This window comes from Vombatus ursinus, unplaced genomic scaffold (genome assembly GCF_900497805.2).
Source record: "Vombatus ursinus unplaced genomic scaffold, bare-nosed wombat genome assembly UNPS02010219.1, whole genome shotgun sequence".
NCBI lineage: Eukaryota > Metazoa > Chordata > Mammalia > Diprotodontia > Vombatidae > Vombatus > Vombatus ursinus.
Window position 1 is genome coordinate 71,171 of NW_020949997.1, and position 14,830 is coordinate 86,000.

At 39.9% G+C, this 14,830-nt stretch overlaps 1 protein-coding gene across 1 annotated transcript in view; it reads left to right on the top strand.

Annotated features, from left to right (window-relative positions):
• The first annotated feature begins 3,906 nt into the window (after positions 1-3,906).
• Positions 3,907-14,830, top strand: part of PIWIL2 (piwi like RNA-mediated gene silencing 2) — a 69,852-nt gene continuing 58,928 nt past the window's right edge. Inside the window, 7 exon segments of the mRNA XM_027853955.1 lie at positions 3,907-3,951; positions 3,953-4,069; positions 8,940-9,179; positions 11,044-11,131; positions 11,278-11,422; positions 11,973-12,173; positions 13,448-13,558. Coding sequence (XP_027709756.1) covers positions 3,907-3,951; positions 3,953-4,069; positions 8,940-9,179; positions 11,044-11,131; positions 11,278-11,422; positions 11,973-12,173; positions 13,448-13,558 — 947 coding nt within the window.

Sequence of the window (14,830 nt, forward strand, 5' to 3'; positions counted from 1 at the left end):
ATTTATAATCATATATTTTTATTTTATGATTTATTTATTTAAACATTATTCAGAGAAGGGATCCATAGGCATCACCAGACTACCAAAGGGGTCCATGACACACCAAAAAGATTAAGAACATCAATTTTTTTTTTTAGTAAATAGTATTTTATTTTTTCCAATTACATGTAAAGATAGTTTTCATTTTTTTTATAAGATTTTGAGTTCCAATTGCTCCCTCCCCTTCCCCTTCCCCTTCCCCGAGACAGCAAGCAATCGTGTTAAACATATATCCACATTAGTCATGTTGTGAAGAAGAAACAGAACAAAAGGGGAAAACCAGAAAAACAAACAAACAAACCAAAAAGTGAAAATCGTGCGCTTCCATCTACATTCAGACTCCATCGTTCTTTCTCTGGATGTGAACAGCATTTTCCATCAGGAGTCTTTTGAAATTGTCCTGGATCATTGTATTGCTGAGAAGAGCCAAGTCTGTCATAGTTGAACATCGAACAATGTTGCTGTTACTATGTACGATGTTATCCTAGTTCTGCTCAATTCATCTCGGCGTCAATTCACATAAGTCTTTCCAGGGTTTTCTGAACTCTGCCTGTTCATCATTTCTTATAGCACAATAGTATTCTATTCCATTCATAAACCACAACTTGTTCAGCCATTCCCCAATTGATGGGCATCCCCTCAGTTTCCAATTCTTTACCATCACAAAAGAACTGCTATAAATATTTTTGTACATGTAGATCCTTTTCCCATTTGTATGATCTCATTGAGATACAAACCTAGTAGTGGTATTGCTGGATCAAAGGGTATACACAATTTGGTTGCACTTTGGGCGCAGAAGAACCTCTACTCTTGAATGTTTTTCCTACCTCTTGAATCTTTTCCCTAATAGTCTCATTTTAGGATGGTGGGATTATGGTAACTAATTTGACTCTAAGCTGACAGCAGAGTTATAAATACAATCTTATTTCAACCAGTTTCAACTGTTTAGCTAGGTAATATTTATAAAATACTTTGCATAGTGCCTAGCACATAGTAGATGCTATATAAATACTAGCTATTATTATGATTAATTATCATTATAATTCTAATATAAGCCATTGCAGCTTAAAACTGAACTAAGACTTTTGGGACTTCCTATATTTTGGCATGTTCTTGTCTGACAGCTGAAAATTTAGAATTGTGCTGAGGAACTTACTTTCCATTTTAGAACAATGGGTTAGATTTATCTTGATTTTTAACTTTTTTACTTAATTTTTTTTCTTTTCCTCTCTACTCTTCCCTTTGCTGAGAGACACTTTGATGGTAGAGAGTGAATCTACCTGTGCACTTCTCATCTATCCTGCCTCTTTCCTTTTCATATGGCTGTAGTTTTCTTATCACTTTTCTTCCTTTTCTCAGAGGTGTTCTTTCTATTCCATTTATCCAGTTTTCTTCCTAATTCACTTCAACAAATATTGTTTGCACACTATATGCAGAGTGCTATGCTACATACTGGGAGAAATACAACCAGATATCTCCTACTCATATCCAGTTCCCTTTTGACATTTTCTCTTTCAACTTTAATTATTTCCCTCCCCCATTCCATTTTCCTCTGTGGCTTTCATTTTTGAAACCTCTTGTCCTGTATCCTATCTCCCCACTGTACTCTTCTGATTTCTCATTTTCCATCTTTTCAAAGCAGTAATCATCCAGAATAGAAAGTCTTTGTTCTTGATTGTCCATTCTTTGCTACAGTGGGGATTCAAAGGTATAGGTACTCAGGCTAGAGCTGTAATTGGGGTAGGATAACTATAATTCAATCAATCCAATTGGCCCAGGGTGAAATTTAGAGCTTCAATAGACCTTTGGTCTATAATTCCTGTGCATCATGTTCCTCTTTTAATACCATACTCCAGCACTCTGCATCCAAAGTACAAGATTCCCCCCTCTGCCAGGCAGGCCCTGAGTCACCACCCCCATCTCCAGCAGCCTCCTGCTGCATCTGCCACAAATTCTCACCTCATCCTAGGGCTGAGGAGAAAGTCCATGGCTGCTCCTAGTACTGCCTTATTCCTCCACTCTGCTACTCTGCCTCCTCCCATATAAAGGCTTTACTACCTGAGGAATAGGCCCCTTTACTGCATGTCCTAACCGCAAGTGGTTTACCATTAAAGTCACCAGAACGGTACAATGAAGGTGATGCCTGGTAGATTGAAAGTGAGTTCTCAGGGCATTGCTGGTAAGGGTTTTGCCATGCCCAGTCCCTATCCCCAGCCTGGCTTGCCTGAGATTCCAAAAACCCTAGTTAGAGCAATGTGACAGATGCCCTCTTTAATATATGGCCCTCACATTTCTGAAAATGTGTTTTACATGAGTCGTAGCAGAAAACTTGTACATTGTTACTGTAACATTCTTAGAACTTGCTCACCTGTATAGTATCTTCTTATTCTGAAGAAAACAGTTTGTGAAGCTAGAATCAACAGGAACACCCCAGTTCTAGATTCAGTGGGAGGTAGCCCAGAGGTGGGGATAGAAGGGCAAGAAAGCTCATGACAGGGTTCATGGGAGTGTAAGTGGGACTGTAAGTATTTGATTAGAAAAGCATTAGGACACCGGACATATGCTTTTCAGCTTTCTTTTATGCACAAATGTTTGCATTTGTGTTAAGTTGTCTAATGAGAAATTTCCTAACAATGAGGACTATATTAAAGTGAAATAGCCTGTATGTCAAGGTTTCCCTCTCAATAAACGTAAGAAAAAGAATTCCTGTTCAGGTATAGGTTAGGCTAGTTGGCCTTTGAGATTCCTTCCAATGCTAAAATTCTATGATTCTGACAGTAATGAGGAACATGAAAATGAAAAGATCATTTCCAGTTGGGGCAGTGCAGGGATGAGTGGTGGAGGGATAAGAAGGACTTGGATTTAAGAGGACTTGGCTACAGAGCAAGGCCCGTATGGAAGGACAGAATAAAGAATGGGAGTGGGAATCTATTTCAAGAAAGGAGGGCAGTGTGAATAAAGGCATGAAACCTAGACAGGACACAATCATAATGGAGTTTGTCTGGAGCATAAAGTATATAAAAGGGAAAACCCATGGAGGAAGCTGAAAAGGTAGGTTGAACCCAGACTGTAGAAAGCCTTGAATGCCAGAATAAGTTTACACTTTATTCCTGAGGCAAAGGGAAGCCGCATTGGTTAACCTCATTTTATCTTTGTAGCAACCTTGTGGCAGATATTGATATTATTGTTTCACACATGAGGAAGTGACAACTGTAGGCCTGACGCGACTTGGCAAAACAGGATTTCCCACCCGGGTCTCCTACCTCCAAGGCTAGGGTAGAATGGAGAGGGGGAGGGAAGGAGGAGGTGAAACTTCACCATTATTCTCTAAGGGAAAGACTTTTGTAACTAAATATTAATTAACTAATTAAGGTGCCCTTAATCTTGCAACAGAATTGGATTTATGAGTTGCCTCGTAGTGTCTTGGGTTCTATTTGCTGGGCTGGAAGAGCCATACCCCTCGTCACCACAGTACTCCGAAACTGTCCCCTCTCTAAGTTATTAACACTCTCCGCAACGTCCCTCCCTCTTCTGCGCAATTTCTCTGACCTCGCCCCACCCCCAACGGGACCAACCAATTTTTACAAACGTCACCGAAGCTTAAACAGTATTTAGGTGACTTTTACTGACAAAAGAGTTTATATTTTCGAAAGCCATTACACGTAAGTGCTGTTTCAGTGTGGTCTGTACTGAGTGTCAAAGTTAGAATCACTTTGAAACTCTTTCCCGCCTTCACACCCTTTTGGTCTAACCCAGGTAACTCGCTGGGATAGGTGGGAAAGGACGATAGCTTCCCACCCCACACCGCCCCCCCAAAGAGGGGCAAATGAGAGGCCCAGGAGAAGTGAGTGGCGTGCGTCAAAACCAATGAATGGGTTTCGCGTCCTAGTTGCAAACGTTAGCGCAGGAAGGGGGGGAAGAAGGGACCGGAGGGGCCGGAGGGGCCAGAGGTGGAAGGAGAAGCGACTCCTTCGGTAAAAGGAGTGGGAGCCGGCAGGGAGTTCGAAGCGCGAAGCTTCCTACTGTACGGGTCAGCCATTGTCCGGCCCAGTTGAGGGTCCCGAGAATCCGGCTTGTGTTGGCGAGGCCCAACAGGTGTGGGAGAGTGGCGCCCGGGACTGGGACGGGGGGAGGGGGAAAGGGAGTTTAGGGGGAGGGGGCTGAACCCCTACAGGAGCACGTGGCTGCCCGGGGCGCCGACCGTACTGCTCAGTCTCCCCGCCAGCCCGCGGACCCCCCGCCCCGTCCGCCCCTGCACCTCTTGAGTCGCGCGACGCCCCCCCCACCTGCTCAGATCCCCGTGGCTCCCTTTCTGCCCGTCCCATTCTCCTTTGCCTACGGGAGCCAAAAAGGGAAAGGGGCTTCGAAGGGGTGAGAGAGCCCCTGCTGAGGGCAACCGGAGGGCTAGGAGACTGAGGGGAAGGAGGTGGGGTGAGGGGGAGAAGGAAAGAAGCCATAGAGAAGACAGCTGGGGGGAAGGGAGGGGCATGACCTGAGGCTCCCAGGTCAGGAGCGGTTGGCTTGCTGACCGAGATCAGAGAGAGGACCGTAGCTTGAGAGTTGGGGGAGGGGAGGGGCCTTCGAGAGCATGTCAACTAACCTTCTCTCACAGGTGAGGAAACTGAGGATTTGGAGAGGGGAAAAAAACTTACCCAGGGTCACAGCAGAAATAGGAGGTCTCCTGCAGAATGAGAAAGGAAAAAAAATTCTGGTATAGAGATTTGTTTTAGGAATATTTGAGCTCCAAGACAACAACCACTTCATCTTGCTTTTTATACAGATTGGGAAATTTAGGTAAAGACTCTAGAGCTTTGATTTTGATGTGCTCAGATTACCACGGAGAGTAAGTAGCCTAAGAGGAATAGGCATTCCAACCCAGGACTCTTCAGACTAAACTCTTAAATGTATACCACCTAAAGCTTCTCAACACAGCTGGGATTTAGAGAGATCTAAAGTGCTTTCTGGCAAGGTTGGGCCCAAGTCAAAATTGGGAAATAATGTATATCTTAGGTAACTTCACTCTTTTTTTTTAAATAAATTTTTATTGCTATCTTTTGTTTTTACATCATCTCCATTTCCACATATAGCTCTCCTCTCTGGGCCCAGTGAGCCATCTCTTATAACAAAGAATAAAAAAAGAAAGGAAAAAAGTGAAACTAAGCAACACACACTGACGCTGAGCAGTGTTCCACACTTACAGTCCTCCCAACATCTGCAAAGAAAAGAGGGAGGTACATTTTCTCTCCAAATTAATATATTTTCAGTTTTATTGCTATGTCCAACACTTAGGCTTGGTCATTATAATTATACGTTTTGGTTTTTTCTTTTCTATTTATATTGTTGTCATTGTGTGAATTGCTTTCCTACTGCTGCTTCAGTCTGAATCAGTTCATTTAAGTTGTCCTGCTTCTATGAATTCTTCCTAGTCATAAGTTATCAAGACACAGTAGAATTCTGTTGCAGTGATATGCCACAGTTTATTCAGCCATTTCCAGACTGAGGGATATTTACTTTGTTATCATTTCTTTGCCACTGCACAAAGTATTGCTATGAACAGTATTGCTATGAACATTTTGGTGTCTGTGGAACATTTATGTCTTTGACATCCTTGGGTGATATGTCTATAAATAAGATTCCCAGGAATGGACATTTTAGTCATGTTCTTAGTATAATTACAAATTGCGTTCCTGATTGGTTGGACCAATTCACAGCTTCACCAACATTGTGTTAATATGCTGTCTTTCTTATAGTGCATCAAATGTTGACTATTTCCATCTTTTCTCATCTTTGCCATTTTGCTGAATATGACATTTGAAACCTAAATTATTTCAGTTTGCATTTTGCTTATTAGTTGACTGGTAGAATCTTTCATATGGTTTGATAGGCAATGTGGTGTACGGATAGAGAGCTGGTCTTGGAAAATTTCAGGAAAATCTCAATTCAGGTACTGCCTCTGACTTATGTTGGCTTTGTGACCCTGGGCAAGTCACTTAACTTTGTGGTGTTTTTGTCCACTCTCTAGGGAGAGTCTTAAGTTGCTGAGAAGGTGGTCCACAAGTACTGGGAGAGGGAGTTTCCTCACCCCAGAGTTCCTACCCCAGTAAAATCACAGTTCTAGACTCTGCTTTTAATATGGTTAATAAGTTTGCATTTTAAGAGGAACTGTTGATATCCTTTAACCACTTACCCATCTACCGTTTCTCCTATTTGTGACAATCTTATTCATCCAGATTACTCATATACTGTACCTCTCTTATCTCCCTTCTACCACCTCCAAGATCAGATGCCTTTTCTCAGTCATTATCATGCTTCACGTTTTTTCTTCTCTTCTCACTCCCCCCCCACTGAAAAACAACAACAGAGACTGCAGACAACCACTGACCTGTTTTGTGCTTTATTCTCACAAGACTTTGTTCTTTGCTTGACAACTACCAATCAGATAAAGTCTAGTTAGGTTCTATTATGTTCTTCTTACATGTACACTTTAATAAGGTCTTTCTGGAAATGATGTCTTAACCCAAATGAGTGTCTTTAGAAGCAGTAATGTTAGATACTATGGCAGGTATGGGAGATATTTTTGAGTAACTTTTTAGTGCTGTTCAAGTTTTTCCACTGTTGTATTACTAAACTCTAGAAAGAACATTCTGCTTGTAGACCTAGGTTCACATCCCAGCTCTAGTCCTGTGGTGGGCAGTACACTTAACCTTTCAGAGCCTGTTTTCTCACTGGTAAAATAGATACTTGGCCTACCTTCCTAGTAGTAGTTCTGACTGGTTGTGAGCCTTTAAAGAGTTGTATAAATTTGAACTACACTTTTGTGTTTTGGGATTGGGAAGTAAGGGGTAGGGGTCAACTGGGAAGTATTGGGGAGTAAAGGGAGACCCGGAGATATTATTGGGGCAGCTAGGTGGTAAAGTGGACAAGATAGTGGGCCTGGAGTCAGAAAGACTCATCTTCCTGAGTTCACATCTGACCTCAGAAACTTATTTGCTCTGTGACCCCTGGGCAAGTCACTTAACCCTGGTTACTTTAATTTCCTCATCTGTAAAATGAGCCAGACAAGGAAAAAGCAAACCATTCCAGTATCTTTGCCAAGAAAATGCAAAAGAAAATTGGTTCACAAAGAGGCAGACATGACTGAACAACAGATATTAACATTTCCTGGAAACATATGTGACCCTAGTTGTTACAGATGTAAGAAAGAATAACCTAGAGTGGGCTTCTGTTAAGGGATTTAAAAATTCTCTGTAGCTCACCAATCGTTTTATCAGCCTTACCATATTTACTAGTATCATGTAGCTGATACATCTTATTTGGAAGGAAAGAGAAGTAGGCATATCAGGAGTCTGAAATCAGCACGATGCCTTGTCTTTTTAAATTCAGATTATTTCCTACTTAGGACCTCCTTATCTCTACTCCAAGAGTTTTTTCTTCTTTTTTAAATATATCATGGCAACCTGAATTTTTTAGGCTTCTTTAGACTTTTCACAGGTTATAGACCCTTATTGTATTTTGCATGACTTTTTCCTGAATAACAGTACTAGATTCAATGTTGAAGCAGCTTCTTAACAGAGGACCTTTTGGACAATGTAGTTAGTTCTTTGAACCTTTGTAGAAGTTCTGTGAAAAGGAAAAAAGGGGGGCCAAGAGAGAATCTTGGAGAAGACCCTCTAATTAGGAGGCATGATATGGATGATGAATAGGTAAAGGAAGTGAAGGAAAGGTCATAATATGTAGGAGAACCAGTGTCATGAAAAGTCAGAAAGAAGAGAATATTCCTGAGGAGAGGGTGCTCAATAATGCAAGTCAAGAAGTCAGTTAAGTCAGGAAAGATGAGGACTGAACAAAGAGCATCAGATTAGACAATTAAGAGATCATTGGTAACTTGGGAGAGAGCAGTTTCAGTTGAGTAATGAGGTTGGAAACTAGACAGCAAGGGTTGAGAAGTGAGAGGATGAGGAAAGAGAGACAGTGAATATAGGCAACTTTTTCAATGAGTTTGGCTAAGAAAAGGAAGAAAGATACAGGATGATAGCTTGAGGGGAAGGTAGAGTCTAGTGAACATTTTTTTTTTAAGGATGGGAGACTTGAACATGTTTGAAGGCAGTAGGAAAGGAATCAGTGAATAGGAGAAGTTGAAGATTTGGAGGTGGGGAGAGGATTGAGGTTGCTGTTTGCTACAGAAGATGGTAATGGACGGGATAAAGGATACATACAGAGGGGACTCCACATTCTGAGGCTCAGAAAACTCCAGTGTTCCTACTCCTGTTGCTTCTAGGATGAAATACACACTTTTCTGTTTAGCTTTTAAAACCCTTCACAACTCAGCGCCAACCTGTCTAGCTTCATTGGACACTATCTCCCTTCCTGCCATCTTCCATCTCTGTGCCTTTGGAGTGCCGCATGCCCGTAATGCATTCCTTCCAACCTTTCTCCTCATTTGAATCCCTCTCTTCTTAAAGACGAATCTTCTGTGCTATCTTCTGCATGAAACCTTTTTCTGATCCCTCCAACTGCTAGTATTCTCCTTCCCAGAACTACCTTTTATTTAACTACTTCATATTTATTTGTATTTATTCTGTATGTACCTATATATGCACTTGTTTTCCCTATTAGAATGTAAGTTCCTTATAAGTAGGGATTATTTCATTCTTTGTACTTGTATCCCAAATGCCTAGCAAAGTACTTCACATAAAGTAAGTTTTTAATATATGCTTGTTGATTGACTGATATTTTGCTCCAAAATATATCTTAGAGCCACTCTTAGAATAAGAATGATGGGCAGCATGGAATTGGGGAGGAGTTTGGGGGGAATTGTGGTTTTTCTTATATTCTTATGGGCTTGTTTTGAAGGGGTAGAATGAATTAGGAACCTTTGTTCCTCTTTAATTTGTTGACAGGTGATTAACCAAAACAGGATCAACACCAATGTCCTCTACAGCCAACCAATGGATCCTATTCGTTCTCCATTCAGAGGAACTCCTCCTTTCCATTCGCTCCCAAGCGTACGGCTGCCAGGATCTCAGCCATATGTTCCCAAACTTATGGACACAGCTGTGGGCAGAGCAGGACAGGCAGTCCAAGGCAATTCATTGGGGAGGTCAAAGGAAACAAGCCTGCAATATGAGCAGTTGCAACAGGTAAGAACATAGGAAGCCCATTAATGATGTTCTTCTTGTCTAACTGTGTTTTTGAATTTCTGACTTTAGAATTTAGTCATGAACAGGAAAATGCTTCACAAATGGCACTCTGAGATTTGTACAAAACCACTTCCCTTTGGTGCCTTTCCAGATTTTGTAAGAAGTAGTTTTGGAGACAAATCAAGACATGACCTCTTGCTGCTTTCTAAGTATTCTTTTTTCTCTGTGGTGTTAGCAATATAGTGATGGCAGCAGTTGTTGTTGTTTTATAGTGTGCCAACACTGTAGAGATCATAGTTGTCAGCTTAGTGGCTTTTGGTTGTTTGTTATTTTGATAAGGCTCTTTGCCCTTAAGCCCTAAGGGAAAGCAGTATAATTTCTTTAGCTACTGCTACTATTCATTTGTTTATATTTTTTAGCCAAAGTTTATTTGACTTATAAATATTTAGTGTCTTTAAGCCTGTATATGTATGATAACAGGAACAATATTTGCTTACATAAATAAAACTCAAAGAACAAAAGGATTTAAAAGATCAAGGGGAAAACCTGACTGAGCCATTAGCTAGCAGTGTGTGAAATGTACTATTGTTTTGCAGGAACATAAATATTTTCCAGTAACATAGGATTATACTCAGATTGCTTAAGGCTTCTGTATTCATGTGGCATGTGATACTGACATTGTTGAAGTATAGTAAGTGTAACATGAGACAAGGAATCTGTGAATGGCTGTAGTAAAAACCTTGTAGCAATTGAGGAACTGTAAGAGAAATGAAATCTTTGTTGTTTTTAAAGAGTCAGCATTACTGAAAAGTTGACACTGAAGTCAGAACTTTATTTAGGCCATTTTCCCTCACTTAATTTCTTCTGTTTCAGTAATTCAGAAAATTCATGAAACTTAAATAGATAAAAAAAGCCATAATTTGTTGTATTCTCTACTTAATATATATGGCTCATTTTACATATTCCAGCCAAGAGTTATATAATTCTTCTCTTACTGAAATTATTTTGCACAGATATTTTATCTGTCCTCTTTGAAGTATGTAAATTTTTTTTTCTAGATGAGACAAACTAAAATTCATGGGTATGGAGTACAGTGGGAAGAACATTGATCTATAAGGATTCAGGAGATCTGTTTTCTAGTATTGGCTCTGCTTTTTGCCATGTGACCTTGGACTAAACACCCTTGCTAGGCCTAATTTTCCTAATTCTAAAATAGGGAGGTGGCTGGATTTAGATGACCTGAGGTACTTGCTAGTTCCAAAAGTTCCAGTAGTTCTGTGAAACAATATGCTGGAGTTATTTGTAGAACTGGAAATAAAGGACAGGTCTTTTCAACAGCATATTTGCTTAAATATTGTTGTTGTCATCTGATTTTGTGACCTCATTTGGGGTTTTCTTGGCAAAGATACTGAGGCAAACAGGGTTAAGTGACTTGCCTAGGGTCGAACAAGTAGTACGTGTCTGAGGCTGGAGTTGAACTCATGAAGATGAGTCTTCCTGACTCCAGGCCCAGCGTTTTATCCACTGTACCACCCTAGCTGCCAATATAGTTGTGCTTAAATATAATTGATCTCTATGATAATTTTTGGATTTTTTTCCCTTTCAGAGTTAGCTACTGTTAAATTGTCTCCTCATGAAATATGACTGTTGGGCAGTTGTCTAATTAGGTAAATTGGTTGTTTCCAAATAGTAATGTTACAAAGAGGTTCAATTATGCTTTATCCCTCAACCTATAATACTACCAAGATTGAATAAAGAAGATAAAGGACCTTCATTTCTGCCAGAAGCTTGAGAAAATCACTAGTACTTTTGGTTCTTGAAAATCCTCTCACTTGATAATTATTTATTGTTTGCACTTATACAGGAGTCTGTCGGTTTGCCATCGATGTTCCGTGGGCTGGGGTTTGAGACAGCAGCCCGCCCTGCTCTGAGAAGAGACATGACCCCCTTTGGTAAGTGGCAGGCTGATCAAAGACTTTAGAGTGGTTTGTTTCCTCTTTTCTCATCCTTGTGCTTTCTGTCTCCAAAGAAATTGATCATTTAGAAAATTCTTTTCATCCTATAACTCTAGCCAATATCTGACCTTTTTTTTATTAAGGTAGAGGCATTTTAGGCCGAGGCTTGAGTTTTGATATGGCATCTAAAAGCCAAGAAGAGCTTCTGAATCAACCAACTCTCCCAGGCCCTTTGGTATTGGCAGCTGGGGACAGCAAGATGTCATCAGTCTCCCTTGGTTGGAATAGGTGAGTGTTGTTGAGTTCTCAGACAAACTTACAATTCAAAAAACTAATTTAACTGACCTTGAGAACAAAAGAAAAATTTTTAAGAAGGCTTGGTCTGCCTGTCTTCATGACATTGTTTTAGTGATAACAGACCTTAGGCATTTTCTAGGAATAGCAGGCAATTGCATTCCCTTTTTCTCACTAAAAAGAGGGGAAACATACGATTTCCTGATAAGACAATGAATCTATTACCCCATCTCCCTCTTAGGAATTCTAATTCTGGTTTTAAAATAATTGTTAAACTAAGTGAGGTACACTGGTGTTCCAATTCTGATGTAGGAAGTAATCTAGAAGGTCAGCACCAAAAGTAGTTGGTGGATGTGACCATTTTACTCTCTTTTCATAGCATGTTCTATTCTATATCATTGTTTTCTGAGATTTATTTTCACAAAACTGCACTCAGTCCACTTTGTAGACTATTCTAGGAATAAAGTAGATTTAGAGATGATAAAAATGGAACATAGATAAAAGTACTGAATTTTTAAAAAATCTGTAATGTTTATGAATTCAGGACACTTGGAAGAGGGAACTTGGAGGCTCCTTTGGGAAGACCAACTGTTGGCCTAGGCAGAGCGATATGTAAAGCACCAAGTGAGTTATCATCTCCAGATACTCCATTGTTATCATCATCATCACTGCCATCACCCAAATCCTCATTCCCCCTCTATCAAGATCACCCTTCAGATAGTCCTGTTGAACAGATGGAGAAAAAGTAAGTGAGGAGCAATGTCTTTGTGGTCTATCATGACTTTGGAGGCTTTCTAGTTAATTTGTTTAGGCCTGGGGAACTGATATAGTACTTTTCATGAGACCAGAATCCCAGTAGGATGGGTAATAACATTTTTTGGTCATTGGAGAGGTTATGTAATTTGTAAAGAAGAGTCAAGGAATGATGTAACATTCCTTGGGTAACAATGCTAGGGAGTAGAGTTATGATTCACTGTTTCCCTTCCAGCTCAGATTTAACAAGACAGTTTCTTTTGTTAAATATTTACAGAGCTTTGTATTTTAATTAGCTTAGGTATTCTCTCCACTGATGAATATTTCAACATATCTACCTTTTTAGTAGGTAGCTTCATGAATTTTTGTGGCCTAAGAAATCATCACCTTCTGTTGATAATCCTCTCCAAACTTAACTAGTCTGGTTTTAGGATGACATATACATAGTCTCCAGGCCTGTTTTTGAAGTCTTTCTGGGATTTTAACCTAGGGTTACCACTACACCAAAAGAAGCCATATAGTAGGACTTGTAGAAGAGGAATTCCTTATCATAATACCAAATTGGAGAAGATAACTGGGAGAGGGAGGAGAACGTTATTGAAATCCTTTGTGAGTTTATGCTTAAACCCAACTAAACCCAACCGTAGTCCTCATAGGGTTAGGGATTGAGACTGGACCTGTTACTTCATTGATAATATGGAACTCTTAGATGAAGAAACTCCCTTAGTCAGTGCAGATTTGTACCATCTCCACACTTTATAGTCTTATTTGCCTGGAGCTTTGACAGATTATGTGCCAGGGTCATACGGCCAGTTTGTGTCAGAGATTAGACTTGATTCCAGGTCTTCCTGACTTTCTGACTCTGAGGTCAAGTGTCTATTCATTATGCCATGCTGCCTCCCTCTCAGACTTTGTTTTCCATTCTCTAATGTACTTATTAGATAACATTGTATATTATAGCTATTTGTATATGTATTATCCCTTTGCTAGACTGTAAGCTCCATGAGGGCAGGGGTGTTTCTTTTTTTAACTTTGTATCCTCTAGAGCCTAGCGTGGTGGTCCACTCATAGTAAGCACTTAATAAATGCTTGTTGAATTGAATTTTCAAAACAGATTTTGCTAAAACTATATCTTCTGATATTATGCTTCAAAACTTGCATCTAAATGCTATGATTTCTTAGATATCTGGGCAGAATCATGACATATTCATACTTCCTCCAGCTTGTCTATTGTGTTGTTCTTTTCATGTGTGTATTTTTTCCCAGAGAGCCCCTTGTGAAACAAGGATCAAAAGGGATCCCCCAACCTTTGGGATTGAACCTCGTCAAAATACACTGTCAGAATGAAGCTGTGTATCAGTATCATGTGACTTTCAGGTAATAGCAAATTTTTTCTCTTTTGCTCCTTTTTTTTTTTCCCTTTTGCTCCTTCTAAAACTGAGAATGATGTGTGCAATTCCTCTAATCTTTCTCACTCTTTGAAGTGATATGGGGCAGTCAAATAGTAGGCAATCAGAGATTGTAGATTTTACTTTATATCAACAGTCTTTATTGTGTTCCCTCTTTTAGGAGCTCAGACTATTTTCCCATTCTTACATCTTAATAATTAATTAAATTGTTATTAGTTCTCTCAATATGTCTGGCAGTAAGGTGATTTTTTTGACTTCCAGTTTCATGTGTGAAATAGTATAAGAAAATTAACTGATGCCTGGATGTGATGTTTTTTATTTATATTACTCCCTTGCCCTGGATAGATAGGAGACCAGCTCCAAAGTTATGGAGAAATAGGGTAACAAAAATGTGACCTGTCATATGGCACAGAGAGAAATTAAAGGGAGAGGACCTGTTAGTCTCCTGAGTTATCCCTCTGGGACAAGTATGGGTAACTTTGGGGACCTGCTTTTGGAAAAGAGGGGAAGAATGAAAAATTAAGAGACAAGTAGAAGAAATGGAAAGAATCCTGAGATAATTGCTAATGTTGTCAACCTTGTTCTCAAACTCTGAACATCTTGCTTTATTGTGTGCATTTGTGTGTATGTGTGTGCCTGATGTCATAGTAGTACAGTCGTTTCTTTTAGTCTCTCAGAGCTGAAATGATTGATCTCAGGTCAGCAGACTGAGGTGCTGCTTCTATGTATCACAGAAGATCAATCAAAGCTGGGCACAGCCTGTGTTTTGGGGGAACTCTGACTATACCATACCTGGACTTTGGTCAAAACTGCAAAAGATTACTCACTAAATGGGACAGGTACAAGAACCTGAAGCTGGACATGGGTTCCTTTCTGTGGTCTGGTGTATTATCTATTGCAAATACATTGGCATAGTATAAGCACCTTTCCCTGTTTGGCTTAATTGAGCTAGTATTTGTTACTAACCTAACAGTGTAGGTTAATAACTTGGGTGGGATGCAAAGGCAGCCTCTTCCTTTAAATATCTTCCAGTCTTATTGGGAGAAATAAGACATGTACACATGTGTTCAGTTGAAGAATAGCTCATTTATAATTCTCATTACTTGATGCAACACAAGCACAAATCCGCCATCCACTAGAACTAACAATCCTGGGCCATTTTCATCTCCGTCCAACCTCTCAGTCAGATGATTCATACTATCCAGTGTCTAATTTGGAGCATTCCAACTATTACAAGTAA